At 44.4% G+C, this 24,707-nt stretch overlaps 1 protein-coding gene across 13 annotated transcripts in view; it reads right to left on the reverse strand.

The window, feature by feature from the left end:
• The window catches only part of CASK (calcium/calmodulin dependent serine protein kinase), an 887,710-nt gene that overhangs the window by 66,354 nt on the left and 796,649 nt on the right, over nt 1-24,707 (reverse strand). For all 13 annotated transcript variants that reach the window (XM_063955614.1, XM_063955617.1, XM_063955611.1 and 10 more), the window contains one exon: nt 14,233-14,348. In XM_063955614.1, coding sequence (XP_063811684.1) covers nt 14,233-14,348 — 116 coding nt within the window. The remainder of the gene's footprint in view (nt 1-14,232; nt 14,349-24,707) is intronic.

A 24,707-nucleotide genomic window follows, 5' to 3' on the forward strand; every position in this document is an offset into this window, starting at 1 on the left:
CAGCAAAAAAAATGTACATAATTATTACACCACAATGTACATATACTATAGTTGGGCCAAAAACAACATTTTGCTTAAATAGCAACACAGAACCAAAAATATACACAAGGTAAGCCTTATGAAAAGGTAATGATATGTTGTTTAAAAATCACACAAAACAATGGATGTACTGTAGATATGTAGTAAAGACATGACAGCATAGCTAGGCTTGTATTTTAAAATTTGTTGTTCAAAGCTGAAGAAAGTTTGTGAAAGGAATACATACAGTAAATAAAAAACAGAACATAATAGCAGGCATCGTCACTTGACAGGTTACTTACATGCACAGAGGCCATTGGGAGAAAGACGGCATGAAAAATGCACAGGGGTCATTTAGATATGGTTTGCAATATATTAGGGAAATAAAACTTTCTAGTATGCACAAATAATTCTAGACACAAAGCAAATTATTCACACTGACACACAACACTTTCAGAAAATCACAACATTGATTCTACTTTTTATAAATTATGACTTTAAATAAAACATGTCAACCATTTTAAAAGTTTATATTTGCAAATAAAAAATGAGGCAGCTTTAATAGGTATTTTCTAACTAATTCTTGGAAAGCATTTTTTTTTGCATATTTACCAATAGCATATTGTATAAAACAAAATGTAAAATGTAAACATAACTGGGACCCATTACCACAAAACACATTATGTTTTACTACCCTTCAAATGTGTTGTTTACACTACCACAATCCTTACTGTGCAAATCTGCAATCTTTCCAAACTTTAATTACTTCAGTGAATGTGTGAACAGAAGAAATTCAGCTTGGCATTTCAGTCAAAACAAAGAAAATGGGCCAGATTAAATTAGTCGCTTAGCCCTCAATCAAGTGTTGTTACCCCGTGCATTAAGCCCCAGAAGATGCTCTTGATGTAGAATTTGTTTTGCAGCCACAGGAGCTGTGAAGAAATATCTGTTAAGGGGCTAATTCAGGTTGGATCGCAATTCAACTGCAATAATTACGTTCACCCCGCGGGCGCATGCACAGGTCCCATCCTGCACATGTGCCCGTATGTACAGCGGGTGACCCGCAGTAATTACGAAGCCTCTGACTGACAGGCAGAGGCGTTCGCAGGGCGCGATGGAGAATTACGGGGGCTGAGATATAAGGGCGTACCGGCATGAACGGGGGGTGGGGGGGGGGGGGGGTGTCGGCAACTCTGATCTTAAAAATGGCACCGGGCCTCCGGCAGGGGTCTTACATAATTTCTATGTTCACGCTGAAATTGTGGTCCCTACGCAAAATCAGTGTGTTCGCAGTGGGTGGGCGGTGGACAGCATATGCGGGGCGGCCTTGCCCTGCTATGGGCGGTCCCCAGCATGCGAGTGAAAGAACTGCAAATTTTGCTAAAAAGCAGAATTTGCAATTATTACTGAATAAGGTACTAAGTGCACACTCTGGGGCTTAATGCACGGGTAATTCCATAGACTCCGGGCGCTTAACACTAAATTTATATGTCAATGCACATTAGCATTGGGTTTACCATGCAGGGAATTTGCATAATAACTGAATAGCGCTGGGGAATTAAACTTAGAGCTTTAGCCTAATTGAATCTGCCCCGAAGAATTAGAAAAAATGTTTAACTTAGAAAATTTGCTAAATAGTTTATAACAAGATCTCTGAAACATGAAAACAAATGTACATGTATCAACAACATTTACAACAACCTAGCACCTGTAAACAAATATTTCGTTATCACAGGAAACTTAAATAATCCTGAGAACTAAAAGCAGAAATGAATAACATAAATCTGTTTCCATGGACATGTGGAAGGCACTGTAGATGTGTGTGAGAAGTGCAAACCAAGCAACATTTGGCAATTAGTTTTCCACACTAAACACTACCATCAAGAGGGATACATCTCAGTAATATGGTATCAATCTCCTAGGTTACGGTAGGTCCACATATGTTCAGGCCAATGTATTTGTGGACACCTTTATACTGAAAGGAAAACTATTATGTAGCGCATGGTGATCAGTTTCGGAAGTGTCAAATCTGCTATAAATTGAAGAACTGGGAGTGAAAAATACTTTTTTTTTTTTTACTGGAATTTGTTCACGTTCATATTTGTGCGCATTAAATAAGTCCTGCAGTGTGTCCAAACTAAAATAATGTTGCATGCAGCAGTTGTCATTCAGTAATGTGCGTTTCCAGGCAATTCATTAGAAGAGGTCATAAATACCCTTACCCTGTAACACTTGTTACCTGGCCGCTGTGTAGCAGTGGGACAACATGCCGGGAGCGGTCTGCTGCTGCCTCCATGGACACTCTGTAGCCTAGCAGACTACCCTAACCCCCCTTCCCCCTCCCGAGCCTGGTAAGTGGTATATATGTATACCAGTACTACAAAGTTAGCCCTTGTCATTTTTTTTTTTTTAAAAGACAAAACAATGGTTTAGTATAATATCACAATGAAAAAATACTGTAAAAACAAACCGTATTTACGGATTCGTGTTTTGGCAATGTGCAGTACAATTTCTAAATGCTTTTATGATTAATGAGGACAGTGAAAAGAAAATCAGGAAGACATTTTTCGAAATTATGTAGTGATGAGTATTCATAAGCAAATACTCCTGTTTGTAAGTAAAATATATACACGATTGAGTCACATTATTATGATCACCTTCTACATCTGGCGTTGGCAGCTCATGAAGTACGTCACGTGTCGTGCACTGGCTTGGTGTGTATAAAAGGTGTGCAATAGGCCATCTGCACACATCTCACTCATTGCTGTCATGGGTTAAAGGGCAATTTATCAGAGTTGTAAAAGGGATAATTATCTGCTTTCAGGTCAAGGGTGGCAGTATTTCTGAAACAGCGCAGTTTGTGAACAGTTTGCGTGCTGTAGTGGTGAAGATGTATTGTGACTGGACAAACGGCACTACTGCAAATAAGTGATGTGTAAACTGCGGATCACCACGTGCCATTGATGTGAGAGGTGAATGTCCGCTACGAAGCTGTGTGAGGGCGAATGACACACTACAGTGCAGCAGCTCACCGTCAAAATTAACCTGGAGGCTATCAGATGTGCGTCTAAAATGACCGTTCAGCCCGTCTAGCTACTGTCTATGCTGCACACGGCGGTAACTCTGGCTATTAGCTGGTGGTCATAATAATGTGACTAGACTGTCTAGCTTTATCTGCCAATTTCTTGGCTTATTAATTGCCTGGTCAGAATGGACACAGAAGGTGCAATTCATTTTATCCACAAGTTGTAAAGGGTTGTACACTGATAACCAGTCACGTTACACAGCCTCAACTTTTGGCTCTCACAAAATCCTTTTCCCATCAATGCAACCAGACATACAGAACCAAGGTTGGTTTTGTCTTTAAAAACTACAGCTACTGTTAATCGCTTGCAGCAAAATTGCACACAAACAAGATATAAACGTTGCTAATATGGGACCTATCACATATCGCCCTAAGCATCCCATTTCAAACACCAAGTAATACTATACTCTAGGAATTGTCACAGATGATAAAACAAGCTACAAAGATAATAAAAACATTTTCAGCCCTGCTCTGAGAAACTTACTCTCACCCATGCTGTGCTTTGTCACCCTCAATGAAACTGAAGCAGTTCCTACCACCAATGACAGCACAGATCAAATGCCAGTGATACAAAATGTATGTAGATGGTTCTGACAATAGTTACAGTAAAAGTGGTACTGCACTAAACTAAAGTGATTGCAAATAAATATCCAAACTACCATATTTTAACAGCATTAGTTATCACGTATTCACAGTACTTATCTGTGCACTATAACCATCTCTATATTGGGGGCTGATGAATGGTCCTAATTATTGGTTCTGTTCAGGGGATGTTTAGCGGTCCATTAAAAAAATATTATGGACTATTATTTGGTCCCAAATATCTACATCTAACGTATCTCATCCTACATCTATACCTCTTTGGTTAATAGCACCTTATGTAAGGGTCGGACAAAGGTCAGCATCAATATTTCGATACTCTAACAGTTACTGTACAATACATGTCTATATATCTGATCGTTCTAATCAGTTAAAAAAAAAAAAAGAAATCAGCATTTCCAAATACACTTGTACATAAAATAAAGGGCAAATACAGGTCCTCACTGTGCTTTTGATCTACTCTAAAGATATCTGATTTCTATATATACTTGGAAGACTGTTATACTTTATTAAAGAATAATATGCCCTGAACTATATTTACTGGGAGTATTCTAATATATCACTTAATACATCCCGATTGTGACTTACTTACAAGTACATACTGATGATGATGATGATGACGACGACTAGTACATACGGATGATGATGAAGACCCATGCTGTTTTCCATGCACATTTGTTTAGAGCAATGTAGCCTATGAATCATTTACAGTCCAACACTGCATCAGAACCTTTATTTCATTTCACTGAAATACCTTCAAATTGTCATAATAAATAAACCCAAATAGGCTTTTTAGCTGTACTAAAGGAAATTGTTATCCAATAAGAAAAAGTAATATAAACCATCACAAGCATAATAATAAGAATTTACTTACCGATAATTCTATTTCTCGGAGTCCGTAGTGGATGCTGGGGTTCCTGAAAGGACCATGGGGAACAGCGGCTCCGCAGGAGACAGGGCACAAAAGTAAAGCTTTCCGATCAGGTGGTGTGCACTGGCTCCTCCCCCCATGACCCCCCTCCAGACTCCAGCCAGATACTGTGCCCGGACGAGCGTACACAATAAGGGAGGAATTTTGAATCCCGGGTAAGACTCATACCAGCCACACCAATCACACTGTACAACCTGTGATCTGAACCCAGTTAACAGTATGATAACAGGGGAGCCTCTGAAAAGATGGCTCACAATAACAATAACCCGATTTAGTTAGCAATAACTATGTACAATTTATGCAGATAATCCGCACTTGGGATGGGCGCCCAGCATCCACTACGGACTCCGAGAAATAGATTTATCGGTAAGTAAAATCTTATTTTCTCTATCGTCCTAGTGGATGCTGGGGTTCCTGAAAGGACCATGGGGATTATACCAAAGCTCCCAAACGGGCGGGAGAGTGCGGATGACTCTGCAGCACCGAATGAGAGAACTCCAGGTCCTCTTTTGCCAGGGTATCAAATTTGTAGAATTTTACAAACGTGTTCTCCCCCGACCACGTAGCTGCTCGGCAGAGTTGTAATGCCGAGACCCCTCGGGCAGCCGCCCAAGATGAGCCCACAGTCCTTGTGGAATGGGCTTTAACAGATTTAGGCTGTGGCAGGCCTGCCACAGAATGTGCAAGTTGAATTGTGCTACCAATCCAACGAGCAATCGACTGCTTAAAAGCAGGAGCACCCAGCTTGTTGGGTGCATACAGGATAAACAGCAAGTCAGATTTCCTGACTCCAGCCGACCTGGAAACTATATTTTCAGGGCCCTGACAACATCCAGCAACTTGGAGTCCTCCAAGTCCCTAGTAGCCGCAGGTACCACAATAAGCTGGTTCAGGTGAAACGCTGACACCACCTTAAGGAGAAACTGGGGACGAGTCCGCAGCTTTGCTCTGTCCGAATGGACAATCAGATATGGCTATGTGAGTCAAAGCCGTCAAATCTGACACTCGCCTGGCCGCGGCCAGGACCAACAGCATGGCCACTTTCCATGTGAGATATATCAAATCCACAGATTTGAGTTGTTTTAAACCAATGTGATTTTAGGAATCCCAAAACTACGTTGAGATCTCCCAGTGCCACTGGAGACATCAAAAGGGGGTTGTATATGCAGTACTCCCTTAACAAACTTCTGGACTTCAGGAACTGAAGCCAATTTCTTTTCTGGAAGAAAATCGACAAGTCGAAATTTGAACCTTAATGGACCCCAATTTGAGACCCATAGACACTCCTGTTTGCAGGAAATGTAGGAATTAACCTAGTTGAAATTCTTCCGTGGAGCCTTCCTGGCCTCACACCATGGAACATATTTTCACCTAAGCGGTGATAATGTTGTGCGGTCACCTCCTTCCTGGCTCTGACCAGGGTAGGGGTGACCTCTTCCGGAATGCCTTTTTCCCTTAGGATCCGGCGTTCACCCGCCCTGGCGTCAACGCAGCTGCGGTAAATCTTGGAACAGACATGATTCTTGCTGAATCAAGACCCTTCTTAGTATCTCTTGAAGTTCCGGGTACCAAGTCCTTCTTGGCCAAACCACGAGTATAGTTCTTACTCCTCTCCTTCCTATCATTCTCAATACACTGGGTATGAAAGGCAGAGGATGGAACACATACACCGACTGGTACACCCACGGTGTTACCAGAGCGTCCCAGCTATTGCCTGAGTGTCTCTTGACCTGGCGCTTCATGTGGGACGCCATCATGACCACCTTTGGTCTTTCCCAACGGTTTACAATCATGTGGAAACTTCCAGATTAAGTTCCCACTTTTCCGGGTGGAATTCATACATGCTGAGGAAATCTTCCCAGTTGTCCACTCCCGGAATGAACACTGCTGACAGTGTTATCACATGATTTTTCGCCCAGCGAAAAATCCTTGCTATCATTGCCCTCCTGCTTCTTGTGTCGCCCCGTCTGTTAACGTGGGCGACTGGTATGATGATGTCCTACTGGATCAGCACCGGTTGACTTTGAAGCAGAGGTCTTCCTAGGCTCAGAGCATTGTAAATTGCCCTTAGCTCCAGTATATTCATGTGGAGAGAAGTCTCCAGACTTTACCACACTACCTTGGAAATTTCTTCCCTGTGTGACTGCTCCCCAGCCTCTCAGGCTGGCATCCGTGGTCACCAGAACACAGTCCTGAATGCTGAACGTGCTGCCCTCTAGAAGATGAGCACTCTGCAGCCCCCACAGAAGAGACACCCTTGTCCTTGGAGACAGGATTATCCGCTGATGCATCTGAAGATGCGATCCGGACCATTCTTCCCGCAAATCCCCCTAAAAATTTTTTTTTTTTTTTTTTTTCGTGAGATCTGCCGAATGGAATCGCTTCGTAAGAAGCCACCATTTTTCCCAGGACTCCTGTGCATTGATGCACTGATACCTGGTCTGGTTTTAGGAGGTTTCTGACTAGTTCGGATAACTCCCTGGCTTTCTCCTCCAGGAGAAAACCTTTTTCTGGACTATGCCCAGAATTATTCCTAGGAACAGCAGACGTATCGTCGGAAAACGGCTGCGATATTTGGAATATTTAAAATCCACTCGTGCTGTCGTAGAACTACTTTAGATAGTGCTCTTCCGACGTCCAACTGTTCTCTTGAACTTGCCCTTTTCAGGATATCGTCCAAGGGATAATTAAGATGCCTTTTTTCTTTGAAGAATCATCTTTTCGGCCATTACCCTGGTAAAGGCCCGGAGTGCCGTGGATACTTCAACGGCAGCGCCTGAAACTGATATTGACAGTTCTGTACCACGAACCAGAGGTATCCTTGTTGAGAAGGACAAATTTGGACATGGAGGTAATCCTTGATGTCCAGGGACACCATATAGTCCCCTTTTTGGTTCGCTATCACTGCTCTGAGTGACTCCATCTTGATTTGAACCTTTTTATGTAAGTGTTCAAAGATTTCAGATTTAGACTACGTCTCACCAAGCCGTCTGGCTTCAGTACCACAATATAGTGTGGAAGACTAATACCCTTTTCCTTGTTGTAGGAGGGGTACTTTGATTATCACCTGCTGGAAATACAGCTTGTGAATCTTTTCCAATACTGCCTCCCTGTCGGAGGAAGCCGTTGGTAAAGCAGACTTCAGGAACCTGCGAGGAAAAGATGTCTCGACTCTCCAATCTGTACCCCTGGGATAATACTTGTACGATCTAGGGGTCAACTTGCGAGTGATCCCACTGCGCGCTGAGACTCTTGAGACTACCCCCCCCACCTCACCTGAGTCCGCTTGCACGGCCCCAGCGTCATGCTGAGGACTTGGCAAACGTGGTGGAGGGCTTCCTTTCCTGGGAAGGGGCTGCCCGCTGCAGTCTACTTCCCTTACCTCTATGTCTGGGCAGATATGACTGGCCTTTTGCCCGTTTGCCTCATGGAAACGGAAGGATTGAGGCTGAAAAGACGGTGTCTTTTTCTGCTGAGATGTAACTTGGGGTAAAAAGGTTGGATTTCCCAGCTGTTGCCGTGGTCCCCAGGTCCGATGGACCGACCCCAACTAACTCCTTCCCTTTATACGGCAATACTTCCATGTGCCGTATGGGATCTGTATCACCTGACCACTGTCGTGTCCATGACATCTTCTGGGAGATATGGACAACGCACTTATCTTGATGCCAGAGTGCAAATATCCCTCTGTGCATCTCGCGTACATATATATAGAATGCATCCTATTAAATGCTCTATATCAATAATATATTTTCAGTCAGGGAATCCGACCAAGCCAACCCAGCACTGCATCTCCAGGCTGATGGCGATCGCTGGTCGCAGTATAACCACCGTATGTGTGTATATACTTTTTAGGATATTTTTCCAGCTTCCTATCAGCTGGCTCCTTGAGGGCGGCCGTATCTGGAGACGGTAACGCCACTTGATAAGCGTGTGAGCGTCTTATCCACCCTAAGGGGTGTTTCCCAACGCGCCCTAACTTCTGGCGGGAAAGGGTATAACGCCAATATTTGCTATCGGGGTAACCCCACGCTTCATCACACACTTCATTTTATTTTATCTGATTTAGGAAAAACTACAGGTAGTTTTTTCACTCCCACATAATACCCTTTTTTGTGGTACTTGTAGTATCAGAAATATGTAACACCTCCTTCATTGCCCTTAACGTGTGGCCCTAATGAGAAATACGTTTGTTTATTCACAGTCGACACTGGATTCAGTGTCCGTGTCTGTGTCGACCGACTGAGGTAAATGGGCGTTTTTAAAGCCCCTGACGGTGTTTCTGAGACGCCTGGACCGGTACTAATTGTTTGTCGGCCGTCTCATGTCGTCAACCGACCTTGCAGCGTGTTGACCTTCTCACGTAATTCTCTCAATAAGCCACCCATTTCGGTGTCGACTCCCTAGAGAGTGACATCCCCATTACAGGCAATTGCTCCGCCTCCTCACCAACATCGTCCTCATACATGTCGACACACACGTACCGACACACAGCACACACACCGGGAATGCTCTGACAGAGGACAGGACCCACTAGCCCTTTGGAGAGACAGAGGGAGAGTTTGCCAGCACACACCAAAAACGCTATAATATATATAGGGACAACCTTATATAAGTGTTTCTCCCTTATAGCATCTTTATATATATACTAATATCGCCAATTTATGCCCCCCCTCTCTGTTTTAACCCTGTTTCTGTAGTGCAGTGCAGGGGAGAGCCTGGGAGCCTTCTCTCCAGCCTTTCTGTGAGAGAAAATGGCGCTGTGTGCTGAGGAGATAGGCCCCGCCCCTTTTCCGGCGGGCTCGTCTCCCGCTCTTCAACGGATTATGGCAGGGGTTAAATATCTCCATATAGCCTCTGGGGGCTATATGTGAGGTATTTTTAGCCAATATATAGGTTTTCATTTGCCTCCCAGGGCGCCCCCCCCCAGCGCCCTGCACCCTCAGTGACTGCGTGTGAAGTGTGCTGAGAGGAAAATGGCGCACAGCTGCAGTGCTGTGCGCTACCTTTAGAAGACTGCAAGAGTCTTCTGCCGCCGATTCTGGACCTCTTCTTACTTCAGCATCTGCAAGGGGGCCGGCGGCGCGGCTCCGGTGACCATCCAGGCTGTACCTGTGATCGTCCCTCTGGAGCTGATGTCCAGTAGCCAAGAAGCCAATCCATCCTGCACGCAGGTGAGTTCACTTCTTCTCCCCTCAGTCCCTCGTTGCAGTGATCCTGTTGCCAGCAGGACTCACTGTAAAATAAAAAACCTAAGCTAAACTTTTTCTAAGCAGCTCTTTAGGAGAGCCACCTAGATTGCACCCTTCTCGGCCGGGCACAAAAATCTAACTGGAGTCTGGAGGGGGGGTCATGGGGGGAGGAGCCAGTGCACACCACCTGATCGGAAAGCTTTACTTTTGTGCCCTGTCTCCTGCGGAGCCGCTGTTCCCCATGGTCCTTTCAGGAACCCCAGCATCCACTAGGACGATAGAGAAAATGTATTTAAAAAGAAAAATGAAACTGGGAAGGAAAAAAAAAAATCTGTGTTTTGAGAAAGTCCAAAACTCATCATATTTGCAGCTCAGTATACTGTAAATGTAACAATTATTATACTATTTTTGTTACAGTTATGTATTTAGGCTTATACTTCCTTTACAACAACAAACAATTACTCCCCTGTTGTACAAAGTATATTTTGATTAACACAGATTAAAGCATAACAATTTATCTGGAGTTGTTATATTATATACAGCATGTCATTTTAAAGTATGCCAATTAAAAACTGTAATTACATTTCTATTTTACCTGGTTTTAATTACAAACCATGAAACTGCAATTAGACAAGCAAAATAAATTGTTTACAAGAAAAATACTGCCACAGCAAGATCAGCTCACTTTTACATGAATACAATATAAATAAAACCATAGGGATAGCAAATTCATTCTGCTTGCCTCTTAGTGAAGGCTTTTCAGCTGAAACTAGGTACTTGTCTGCACAAGCAGTTTCTCAAGCTGGCTTCCAAATGTACTGTAATATAATTAGTAGAAAACTGCTGGAGAAATAGTGAGACACAGCTCTATGGATATCTATGTTCTGCCTCCTCTGCTGGCCATAGATGGGAAGGCACGCTTCTCATGCTGCACAGCTTCTCTAGTTTTCTTGAGGAGTTCCATTTGGATTACATTTAGCATGCAAACATGTTTAGAACACAACCCCCCTTTCCACATGATGAAATATGAACGTAGAAATAGCAGATGCAAAGGGCTTACAGCTAAAGGGGCCAATCAGCACCACAGGTGTGACATTTTAAGCCACCGAATGTCATGCATATGAGCTGGCATTCTGGAGATTCAAAATTAAATTCTGCTAATAGGACAATTAGAATTCTATTCCCTTCACATCAGAGTAGGAGGTACAGAGTGGCATGGATCAAATGGCCAGCACAGCCTTGTAAGTAGGGTTATCCCTTACAATTTAACTATTGACCCTAAGGTTTCTACCTATGACACAAATATGAATACAGGTTGAGTATCCCTTATCCAAAATGCTTGGGACCAGAAGTATTTTGGATATCGGATTTTTCCGTATTTTGGAATAATTGCATACCATAATGAGATATCATGGCGATGGGACCCAAGTCTAAGCACAGAATGCATTTATGTTACATATACACCTTATACACACAGTCTGAAGGTCATTTTAGCCAATATTTTTTATAACTTTGTGCATTAAACAAAGTGTGTGTACATTCACACAATTCATTTATGTTTCATATACACCTTATACACACAGCCTGAAGGTCATTTAATACAATATTTTTAACTATGCACCTGAACAATCCAACCAAGATGTCCACATTCATTTATTTTATATTTTTTGCATGCAGGGTAACTACTGGCTGCTTTTGCATGTAGCCCACAAATATTGGACAGCTTTATTTTTACACTGCAATTTAGATTTGCGTTTGCACATTTTACATGTGCAGTATGGTTTTATGAAGTCAGAAAGTCACTTGCTCTTTTTTGCTCTATATTCAATGCAGATGTTCTCTATTGTGAAATACTAAATTTTTGCTTATGGATATTGCAATCAAGTAAAACAGATAACAGTAGTTTTCTGATGAGAGGCTGGACACATTGCACTACACACAAGGGCAAGAAAAGGGTGTGGGGCGGTACTGATTACTCAGGCCCGGGCCTGGATCAGTTGCTAAGGGGGACATTGTCCCCATTTGCAATGCTGCTGAGGACAAATGCTGCTGAGGACAAATGTTCCCGTTTGCAGCACAGCTTTACGGTGCTGTGCATGGTGGCCCGTGTCAGCTGCTGAGGGGGACATTGTGCATTGTATTTTTACCTGTACCAGGGCCCTAGTCATCTCTCGATGGCCTTGACTATAGTCCCATTATAGGTTTTGCTGAATGCTATTCTGAGGCGCTTATAAGACCATACGTGAGCCCGCTTTTAAGTCACCACAATTTAAAAAAATCAATCAAAAAATGAAACACTGAACACCTGGATAGGGCATGGTTGGGTTTTTTTACACAGGAAAATTCTTCAAAACAGATCTTTCAATTATTGATAAATTTCAAGACAATACCATGATGGAAAAAAAAGTCTAAAAGAACAGTAGAAAATGGTGATACATTATGTACATATATCGGATACCTAGGCTTGATTTATTGCATTTGAAGCCATATACTGTAGCAATGTAGTAATATCTGCATATGAAAAACAAGAGCCTCTCCTCAATGGATATGTGTTTAAAAAGAAATATACACACTAGCAAACAGAAAAGGACATGTGAATTTGCTTGTTAAGAAATTTGTATATTTCACATGATTCTCTATAGAAGTAAAGGGACTGCAGGACAAACATGCAGTACTACAGATCAACCAAAGAAACCACAGCACATTCTCCTAATATGGCGACCTGTTGCACATGAGTGAAATAGCATGGTGGAAATACGTATCTAACATCAACATGACACATTTCACTAGCGTTTGCCTGTGGCTTTGCTCGCGTGTACTGTATGTCTGTTATTGCTCAGCAAAACAAATTTTACAAAGACAGTAGTGCCATCTAATATTGTGATGCATATTTTATCTGTACACATTGATCACAGAATTTCTTTGTAAACAATATTTGCAGTTTTTCCTTCGGGTTTTACACAAAAAGATGCTTGGTGCTACTAATTCGTGAGCAAGCCACATAAAGCTGTCCATGGGAGAAGCAGCTGGTCCTGGGATCTAACTGAAGCCCTGAGTGTCTGTCCCTGCGACTTGTTGATCGTTATAGTGAGCAGACGCTTACAGGAAACTGCAGGCATTTGAATTGAAAAGGAAAATTGTTGGGGATAAGGGGTATATGTGGTATAAACCTGCACCACAACTCATTAGAATCTCTGCCTCACTTATACCCCTTTTCCACTAACTCTGAAAACACGGGTAAATGCGCCGGTGCGCATTTTCCCCTCGTTTTTTCCTAGTGGAAAAGGGTCCCCCTGCAAATTCCTGGATCAAGTGATCCGGGAATCCTACCCGGGTAGCTTGCCGGGTTGAACACGTGTTCAACCCGGTAAGCTGTGTAATGTAAACAGAAGCCGTGTCGAGGCGACACGGCTCCCGTTCACAGTGAATGCAAGGGCGGCATTGGGAGATCATGTGATATCCCAGGGCCGCCCCTGCTGCGTCAGCAGCAGCGTCACCAACCCGGCAATATGCCGGGTTGGCTGTGCTAGTGTAGAAGGGGGCTGTAGCACGGGTCGCAGTCGTGTCAGGCTCCCGGCTGTGACCCGTGCTACAAGTGGAAAAGGGGTATTAGGTTACTCTGAAGAGCAGTCACTTTAAGTCAGGTTTCGTTGCGTAACTTGGGTGGAGTTAAGTTCCGCAGAAGCATGATCGGAACTCCAACTTTCAATGCAATGCTGTGCGCTGGATGGCCAAGTGAGTTCTGAAATTCCACATATACAGATGTAGACACACTCATCTTGGCTACATCTAGGCACGAATGCGGCTCGTTTGCTGCGACTCGTGAGCACATCTCAGTGCGCGCGTGCATCTTAGACACGCCTACACCTCATAAAAAGTATATGAAGTGGCAAAAAACATGCAGCAAGGAGTGGGTGCAACTAGCTACGCCGAGAGTACATGTAGCGTTCAGATGTAGCCACTATGAGCATGGCTACATCTGTATAGTCATTTTGGATTTAAGGAGCACTGCATGCGCAGAGTATCATGTGTCTGGTTTTTCTTTTATTGCTCCTCTCCCTGATGTCACATCGAGGTAATACATTCTCAGTTTCTTTCTAGGTCAGTAAGCAATACAATAGTGAAACCGCAATACAAATTCATCGAACAGATTTTGCGTGATGGAATGAACAGACACAAAAATTCAGAATAGTTTTTTTCATCTCCATCGCTCATAAACAGTCCCTAGAAGTATATTTCTAAAAGAAAAAAAAAATGCTATGTACAGACACAACCCTTACAGTCTTATTATATGTATAGATTTCACTGTTAGTTCATGTATATCATTAAGCTCTGTAAAACACAGCCTTTATAAAATATTAATAAGAATAGTGGTATTTGCTATTTAAATGCCTTGCATTTCATACCTGCATTGTGCTTTGCCAGATATTTGTCTTTATACTGCTTCTTTTTCTTGCCAAACCAAGTACAGCTGGCTTGCTGCTCCTGCTTCGTCTTTTCCATTGCAATGCAGGCAACGCGCCTTAAAGAAACAAAATCACAAACAAAAAATGCTGAATAAAAATAAACAAAAATGCAGAATAATGTTAAGCATAAAGCAGTATTTCTATCTTAAAATGTATTATATTATTCATAAAACCATTATTTTAACATTAAAACCAAGCAAAGAATCATCAGCATTTTGATATCTACAAAACTAATTAAGGTAACCCATTTCTATTTTTAGCTTTTATTTCCCTTAGTTGTGAAGTAAAGGAAATATAAAGTGATGTATGTATAATAATGTTTCTGTTGCAGGACTTTCCCACATTTTTATAATAGTGTCATAGACTACTTCCATTGTTTAACTTGGTTCAAAGTCTGTCGGTCAATCTACATCATTAGTGACAGCAATATTCTACCAGCAAACATCGGGAGCATGCCCTAGTGACAGGATAGGGTTCCATTAACACTTAATATTCAAGAGAAGGTACACCAAGGTGTTATAACGTCAGTGATATACAAAAAGGTCCAGTAAAAGAGCCCTTTCATAAAATAGAAGCACTTGAATTCCAGGTGCTCTGTCCCAAACAGAAACAAGGATCAAAGCCGCAGTTGAGCATGCTGTAATATAAAATGCAGGGATAGGCGCTAGGAGAAAACATAAAAAAGGCAACAATACATAAAATGCAAAAAGGTTTTGGATATATAACATACTATGGTATATGCACTTACAACTGGGCTAAAACAAGCAGACTTTGGGGCCTTTGGAAGTCCTTTTGCCTCTTAGGGGGGTATCCAATTAGCCGTGTTATCGCGGCTAATGTTATCGCACCTATTGCGCAAACAATCTGCTTATCGCACCGTGCATGCTCCCGTTTTTCGCAACTATCCTATTCCAAAATGGCGAAAACGGGATACATGCGATAATTCTAGCCGGCTAAAGCGGTGATAAGTATAGGAGAAAATGGAAAAATCTGCCTGTACCCCCAAAAAAGCCAAACCAATATAGGTACACCTTATATAAGTCTATTATTAGTGGCCATAACAAAAAAAAAAACCTATCTGGTGTCATTAAATTGGATCCAATTATATTTATTTATTATACACTTTTTTAAAAATGTGAAAAAATTATTGAAATCTACTGTACAGCATTTTTTTCAGCAAATAAGTACTTTCATTAAATTTGGGGTACATAAAAATGGGTATAAGTAGATATTTGGGTCATTTTAGAAGACTAAAAAAACCAAACAAAAATATGGGCCGATTATTCCCACCTGCAAGTCTAAAAAAACACTTGTCCCACTCATAAAGCACACCAATAAACCTATACTACACCTTGTACCCCAATTTCCTTCACTTTGCATTTTTTGACCCAATGTTATTATTGGCCAAATAAAAATAATTAAAAACTACAAAGTGCCCAACCAACATTTTTATCTTAAAATAGGGATTTTGCCCTACTTATCACCATGTAGCAAGGATAGAGAGAGCGCAAAAAAGAACTAAAATAAATTAAATTTATCAATAACATTCAAATTGATACGAGTATATAAAATCAAATACACATATATAAATAAAACAGATGACCTATCACGTAAAAAATGATATCTTTAGGCGACCACAGTATCTTATGGAATATTATATAACACCAAAGACATTGTGATATTTAAATGCCTACTATCATCTACAGCATGGGTCTACAACCTGTGGCCCTCCAGATACTGTGGAACTACACATCCCAGCATGCCCATCCTCAGTTTTAGCATGCCTTAATAGCAAAACTGTAGCAAGGAATGCTGGGATGTGTAGTTCCACAGCAGCTGGAAGGCCACAGGTTGAAGACCCATGATCTACAGCAAGCTAACTAGGTTGGCCAATCCCACGATCGGAATTGGCGGGATCCTGAGATTTAGGCCTAAAATTGGCTAGTATTCATTCCCGGGATTGGAGCTTCCAATACTGGGGATTTTGGGATTACAAAGCCCCCTTGTTTTTCAATGCCAGGCAGCGCTGAGCGTCCTCAGGAGGCTCAGACGCTGCCCTTCTCCCTCCTACCAGCTCCCTCTGCCCCCAGCTGTGCGCACTGGGCAGCGTGACGTCAGAGGTCACACTGCACATTCTGACGCCAGTCGCCTGGATCGCACCTTACCGCCCACAGCAAGTGAACCTGCCAGCACTCCCAGAGGATGGTGAGTGGTTCTTTGAGCTGGGGGGGGGGGGGCGGGGGGGGGGAGGGGGGAATTCAGAAATGGGGTGGAGGGCACTGAAGATTTTAATTTTAAAATCTTTAACCCAATCCCGGGATTAATAATTTTTCAATCCCTATACCAGGGATTGAAAAAAAGGCAAGGTATTGGCCTCCCTAATGCTAACCACGGTACTCAAGGCACACTAACAGTCCAGCTTTTAGTGATAGCCAGGCTTGAGGACCGAGGTTGGGAATGCCTGATCTACAGTGATTGCAGCAATAAAGTGACTATAGTGTGGCTTAATAAGACAGGATGCATTAGAGGTTAAGGGGCCTACATACTGGGCGATGTATTCGACCAACGATAAGATCAATGGTCGATTAAGCCTACATACTGGAAGATATCGATGGTCAATTTGGACTATATGAGAGTAAATACATCTATATCGTCCAAATTGACTGGCATGTTTAAACTATGATCGTTCAACAATGAATGATTGCGGGCATGTGCATCGTTGAAGCATCCACACTGAACAAGCTCCAAGGATCACAAGATTAAATGTCAAATGGGACAAACTGGTTCCTACTATAAATGCTGTTTATTAATGCAGCATGCGCTGTACAGGAGATCAATTCTATTTATTTAAGCCTTGAAGTGAAACCCTCTTTGTAGATGCCAGTATAAATTGTGATGTATTCACAATTCATCAAATTCCAGAACCACTCACATAACCTTCATAAACTTTCCTATCCAATTACACCCCCACCACACAGGCAACCATATCCTCACATATTTTCTTTTTTTTCACTTTCCCTTCCTTCTGACCCCGATTCATGCTGGTGCCCAAAATGGCTCTCACACCTTTTGCATGCTCCTGATCATCTCCATAAAACAGCTTAAATTCACAACTGACCTACAGTATGAATCATCATAAATATCCAAGGACTTACCTTTAACTCTATGCGGACATCTTATCAAAACCAACAGATTGCACTGAGATACACATTGAATTGAAACCTCTGCATCTCTCCACTGAGAAGTCCTTCAGTTTGGCATCTACTGTACTCTACATTGGACATGCCAGACAAGGTATTGTGGACCACAACCTCTCTTTGGCTCCATCCACCTCCTTACTTAGACATAATTCACCTCTGTTCTCTGAGCAACAAATTACTCTGACTTCTTGCATTAATCAATTAACATACAGTATATTCAGGCTCTGAATTGCTGAAGGGTCACTGTTCATTTCAAATTGCAGGATCCCAGCTATTCCCCAGGACACACATTATCACTACCCCCACAAGAATTCTACTTCAAAGGCCTCTCACACTGAGATTTTTCACACCTACACAATAGGAATTGGATTCTAACACCTTTCCTGGTTTGTCCTGGAATAATTAATTAAATCAGCAACAGGAAAGGCAAAATTATTTTATTTATCACTTGCTTCAAATATACCCATTGGATTAAAGAGCAGCAATAGCTTATAGCAATAACTCTGTTCATGAACCCATTATAATTTTTGGATCACATATCGAATTGGGAAAAAACAAACAAAAAAACAACAAGATTTATGGTAAGAACTTACCGTTGTTAAATCTCTTTCTGCAAGGTACACTGGGCTCCACAAGGATTCACATCTGGGTGTAGAGTAGGATCTTGATCCGAGGCACCAACAGGCTCAAAGCTTTTGACTGTTACAAAGATGCACAGCGCCGCCTCCTCTATAACCCCGCCTCAATGCCAGTGAGCTCAGTTTCGTTAACCAGCCCAATGCAGTAGCAGGTACCAGACACGACAACCGCTCGTAGCCAATTACACCACACACTCACCACAGGAGAGGGTGTCAGCGGCTATGCCAATACCAACCCAAAGAAGCTAAATGCGTCAGAGTGGGCGCCTTGTGGAGCCCAGTGTACCTAGCAGAAAAGAGATTTAACAACGGTAAGTTCTTACCATAAATCTCGTTTTCTGCTGCGGGGTACACTGGGCTCCACAAGGATTCACATTGGGGATGTCCTAACGCAGTTCCTTATGGGAGGGGACTCACTGTAGTGGGCACAACAACCCGGCGTCCAAAGGAAGCATCCTGGGAAGCGGCGGTATCAAAGGCATAGAACATAATGAACGTGTTCCCAGAGGACCACGTAGCCACCTTGTACAATTGTTCAAGGGTCGCACCACGGTGGCCCGCCCAAGAAGGTCCAACCGACTGAGTAGAATGGGCTTTGATAGTAGCAGGAACCGGACGACCAGTCTGTATATAAGCATGTGCAATCACCATTCTAATCCATCTGGCCAGAGCCTGCTTGGAAGCAGGCCAGCCACGTCTGTGAAAACCAAACAACACAAAAAGAGAAACGGATCTCCTAATGGAGGAAGTTCTCTTCACATAGATACGGAGAGTCCGTACAACATCTAAAGATCACTCTTTGGAAGACAACTCAGGAGAATTAAAGGCCGGAACCACAATCTCCTGGTTAAGGTGGAAGGAAGACACCACCCTGGGTAAATAACCTGGGTGTGTTCGAAGCACCGCCCGGTCATGGTGAAAAATCAAATAGGGAGACTTATAGGATAAGGCACCCAAGAACGAGACCCTTTTAGCTGAAGCAATAGCCAGCAAAAACAACACCTTAAGGGAAAGTCACTTAAGGTCAGCAGAGGTAAGAGGCTCAAACGGAGACTCTTGTAAGGCCTCCAAAACCACCAACAGATTCCACGGGGCCACAGGTGGCACATAAGGAGGCTGAATCCTCAACACACCCTGAGTGAATGTATGGGCATCAGGCAGGTTAGCGATCTTTCTCTGAAACCAAACCGACAAGGCAGAGATATGCACCTTGAGGGAGGCCAGACGCAGGCCCAAGTCCAGTCCTTGTTGTAGAAAGGCCAATAGTTTGGCCGTACTAAACTTGAAAACGTCATGATTGTGAGACGCACACCAAGTAAAGTAAGCATTCCAGACCCTATGGTAAATCCGAGCAGAAGCTGGCTTACGGGCCTTCAACATAGTGTGAATGACCGCCTCAGAAAAACCCTTGGTCCTCAGGACGGAAGCTTCAAGAGCCATGCCGTCAAAGCCAGACGGGCCAAATCCTGGAAAACAGAAGGGCCCTGAACGAGGAGGTCTGGTCGTTGTGGAAGTAGAAGGGGACGATCCAACGAGAGGCCCTGTAGATCGGAGAACCAGTGCAGTCTGGGCCATGCCGGAGCAACTAAAAGCAGGTTTCCTCCTCCTTGCTTGAACTTCCATAATACTCTGGGAAGGAGTGACACCGGAGGGAACACATACGGCAGCCGAAAGTTCCACGGGATTGACAGGGCATCCACGAACGCTGCTTGAGGATCCCTTGCCCCGAAGACTGGAACCTTGTGATTGTGTCGAGACGCCATCAGGTCCACATCTGGAAGGCCCTACTGGTCCACGAGAAGTTGAAACACCTCTGGATGGAGGTTCCATTGTCCGGCGTGCACGTCTTGACGACTGAGATAGTCCGCCTCCCAGTTCAGAACGCCCGGAATGAACACTGCTGATATGGCTGGCAGATGGCGTTCTGCCCATTGAAGAATCCTTGATACTTCCCTCAAGGTCTGTTCTGTATGAGATACTGGGCCATTGTCAATGCATTGAACACTGCCCGCAGTTCCAGAAAATTTATCGGGAGTAGAGACTCCTCCTTGGTCCACCGACTCTGAAGACAGTGTTGTTCCAACACCGCGCACCAACCTCTCAGACTGGCATCTGTTGTCAGGAGGACCCAGTCGGATATCCAGAATGGACGGCCCCTGCTCAATTGATGGTCCTGCAGCCACCAGCTCAGTGAAAGGCGGACCTCCGGAGACAATGAGATCATGTGAGATCTTATCCGGTGAGGCAGGCCTTCCCACTTGGTCAGAATGAACTTATGCAGAGGGCGAGAGTGGAACTGAGCATACTCCACCATGTCGAAAGCCGACACCATGAGACCTAGCACTTGCATTGCCGAATGTATCGACACTTGCGGACGAGATAGGAAGCATCGAATCCTGTCCTGAAACTTCAGGACTTTCTCCTGAGACAGGGACAACCATTGGTTGTGAGTGTCCAATAAAGCTCCGAGGTGTAACATGCTCCGAGCAGGAACCAGGGAGGATTTCTTCCAGTTGATCACCCACCCGTGGACTGTCATGCTCTGGATCGTCAGATCGAGATGACACAGGAGAAGTTCTGAGGAATTTTCCAGGATCAACAAATCGTCCAAATACAGTAGGATCCTGACCCCTTGACGGCGGAGTTTAGCCGTCATGACATCCATTACTTTGGTGAAAACTTGTGGAGCCGTTGTCAAACCAAAGGGTAACGCCCGAAATTGGTAATGAAAGTTGCCCACCGCAAACCGCAGGTACTGTTGATGAGATACCGCAATAGGGATATGCAGGTAGGCATCCTGTATGTCCAGGGAGACCATATAGTCCCCAGGCTCAATGGTCAGAACAATAGAGCGCAGAGTTTCCATACGAAACCTGGAGACCTGCACATGCTTGTTCAAGGATTTCAGATTGAGAATGGGCCGCGAGGACCCGTTCGGTTTCGGGACTAGAAACAGTGGTGAATTGTACCCCTTGCCTCTCTGAGCCAGAGGCACCTGTACCACCACTTCTGTGATCAGGAGGGAATGTACAACCGAGTGCAACGTGTTTGCTTCTGCCAGATCCAGAGGCACATCTGTCAGGCAAAATAGATGAGGAGGGCGATTCTTGAAGGGTATGGCGTAACCTCGAGCGACGACTTCCCTCACCCAGGTATCTGAAGTGGTCTTCAGCCATTCCTGGGCAAAACCTAGAAGTCGGTCCCCCACCCTGGGATCCCACAGAGGGAGGCCCGCCCCGTCATGCGGCCCAGCTTGTCAGTTTTGGAAGCTGGCTGAAGGGGCGGCCAAGGCACGCTTTGGTCTGGGCTTGGCAGGTCTGGAAGCACAAGCTTGCTTTGGGTACGCCTGACCTTTTGCTTTACCTGGAGTACGAAAGGGCCGAGGGAAAGTACTTTTAGCCTTCTGTGCGGAAGGAGCATAACTAGGTAGGCAAGCTGTTTTAGCAGTAGCCAGATCAGCCACAATCTTATTTAGGTCTTCTCCAAAGAGAATGTCTCCTTTGAAAGGAAGCACCTCCAGGGTTTTTTTGGAATCCAAACCCACCGACCAGGATCTCAACCAAAGGATACGTCTGGCCAAGACGGACGCAGTAGCAGCCTTGGCCGCAAGCACCCCGGCATCGGAGGCCGCCTCCTTAAGGTACAGAAAAGCCGTGGCAATATATGAGATACATTGTCGAGCATGCTCAGACGCATCGGATGGCAGTTCTGCCTCGAGTTCCTGAGCCCACGCCTCAACAGCTTCAGCAGCCCTTTGTACAGCCCCCGTAAGGGAATAAATAGCTTTTAAACAGCCATCCACACGACGATCCGTCGGTTCCTTCAGAGAGGTGACTGTAGTTACTGGCAGAGCAGAGGAAACAACCATGCGCGCCACATGAGAATCTACAGGCGGTGGGGTTTCCCAATTTTTACACACCTCTGCAGAGTGAGGATAGGGAGCCAACGGTCTCTTATTCGGTGTAAATTTTGTCCACGGATTTTCCCAGGATTCCCGACGTATGTCAACTAGGTGTTTAGAGTAGGGTAAAACTTGTTTAACCACCTTCTTACGCTTAAACCTATCCGGTTTTTTGGAGACAGTTTCAGGCTCAGAATCATCAGACACTTGAAGAATGAGCTGTATCTCCTCAATCAAATCCGAGACATCCACGATGTCTTCCCTTCCCCATCTGAAACATCAGCGTCAGAGGGGTCAGTATATGTACCGTACTCCTTAAGAGGACGTGTCGGATAAAGCCGTGGATTGGGAGGAGGTAATGGCCCGTTTAGAAGACAACTTAGTCTTAGGCGGGCGAGAGTGACCCTTAGATGTAGTCATAGATCGGTTCAAATGCTGTAACTGAGTGGAAAGCTGATCAGCCCATGGCAGGTTCACAGCAGGGACCATAAACTGTTGCAGTGGCACAGGTGGCCCCACAGGGGGCATCAATTTAGTCACAAGCGTGTTTAACAATGTGCAGAATGTAGCCCAAGGTGGGTCTTGTGATGCCCCAAGCGCTACCGACCCACTGGGGGGTAAGGAACCCCCCCTGGACCTGAACTCTCAGCTGCTAAATTATCCTCCATTACGTCTGCGGCCTCACTACCACGCAGTGTGGGAGAGGCCCCAACGTCATTGCCACGTGTAGCAGACAAAACTATGTGCACAATAATGGGCAACCCGGTACAAGGTGTAGCAGCACTATACCTAAGAAGAACTCTCAGAACAGAAGCCTAAGATGGCACAGACTGGGAGTTCAATAGATATAGAATATATGGTGACTATAAATCACAAGTAAAAATACCCCGACAGTATTTCTTGTGATACAATCCTATATTATATAAAAAAAACCTGAAACACTTGGCCCCCTCAGGTATAGCAATATAGGAATAGCACGCTGAGTGAAATACCTTGCAACAAGGCAACACGCAGCAGCTACATGCACACACACACACATATATAGTCACACGTGTACCATGCAGAAATTATGGGGGTAATTCCAAGTTGATCGCAGCAGGATTTTTGTTAGCAATTGGGCAAAACCATGTGCACTGCAGGGGAGGCAGATATAACATGTGCAGAGAGAGTTAGATTTGGGTGGGGTGTGTTCAATCTGCAATCTAATTTGCAGTGTAAAAATAAAGCAGCCAGTACTTACCCTGCACAGAAACAATATAACCCATCCAAATCTAACTCTCTCTGCACATGTTATATCTGCCTCCCCTGCAGTGCACATGGTTTTGCCCAATTGCTATCAAAATCCTGCTGCGATCAACTTGGAATTACCCCCTATGTACCATAAACTGCACTGGACTAGCAATACAAAGTAATACTAAGTATGGCTATATGTGATAACTATAGATATAACAAACACAGTAAGCACTGGATGTATATCACAGGGTGTTTGTACCACACAACCCTGAATGTATGCACTCTTTCTTAACACAGTCCCAGTGACAGGTAGAATACTCAGGTGTCCTGTAGGAAGCACAGCACTGGCAGTCAGGCGGTTCCACAGAGGAGGATTTGCCCCAGAAATCCCAGGAACAACAAGGCTCTATCTGCAAATGGCCGTTGACCAGGAGTGAAGGAGAAGGAAGCAGCTCCAGGGCGGGAACATTGTATAAATGGCGTCCTGGGGCTGGAGGGAGGGGCCTCAGGTCCGGCCAGCTTTCCCTGCTGGCATACCCACCGGGTGTGCGGGCAGAACAACAAAACGAGGGAACTGGTACTAAATCCCCCTGACCTGTGCCCAAAATAATACCCTGGTGGCTAGTGGAGCAGCTGCCCAGTACTCATTGTCCACGCCAGCGCGCGGCCCGCCTCCTAGGGCTGCGCTGGATCACGGTAAAGTGCGGCACAGGAGCCCCTTACCTCCCCCTTGTCTGCGGCCGCACGATCCGGGAGACGGCGGCGTGTGTTTGACTCGCATTTAGAAAGAAGCCTGCGTCTCCGCTGCAGTGATCCGGCAACCCCGGCGCGGGAGTATACAGCGCCGCTGGGGGTGATGGAGCTGCACGCTGGAAAGTCTCTGAGACTTTGACAGCAGCAGCCCTTGAAGTCTTCAAACAGATTTCTGTTCAGTCTTAGTAAAATAACTCTGAAAAAGGCTGCTTAAGGCAGCCACCTGTAAAGTGCCTGCATACTGCAAGGCACCAACTTACAAACTGAGCTCACTGGCATGGAGGCGGGGTTATAGAGGAGGCGGCACTGTGAATCTTGGGAACAGTCAAAAGCTTTGAGCCTGTTGGTGCCTCGGATCAAGATCCTACTCTACACCCCGATGTGAATCCTTGTGGAGCCCAGTGTACCCCGCAGCAGAAATACTGCTTTCTCTCCCTCTCTCATCATATGCAGCTTATACTTATAGTAATCTGTCATTGATGACTCGATGTATACAAATTCCTCCAGCTTCATTCTTCACTCCGCCCACCACGTGCTGCAATTCCTATTACACAATCACCGGCTACTATTCTCCAATCCCTTGGCATTTAAAAAAAACACAGGCGCAATCGTGGGAAGCGAGCAGGCCGGAAATTTCTTTTCCCCCGGTAACCACCTAAGTCCTTTGCCCACCCCCAGCTTCAAAGAACA

This window comes from Pseudophryne corroboree, chromosome 2, assembly GCF_028390025.1.
Source record: "Pseudophryne corroboree isolate aPseCor3 chromosome 2, aPseCor3.hap2, whole genome shotgun sequence".
NCBI classification, from domain to species: Eukaryota; Metazoa; Chordata; class Amphibia; order Anura; family Myobatrachidae; genus Pseudophryne; species Pseudophryne corroboree.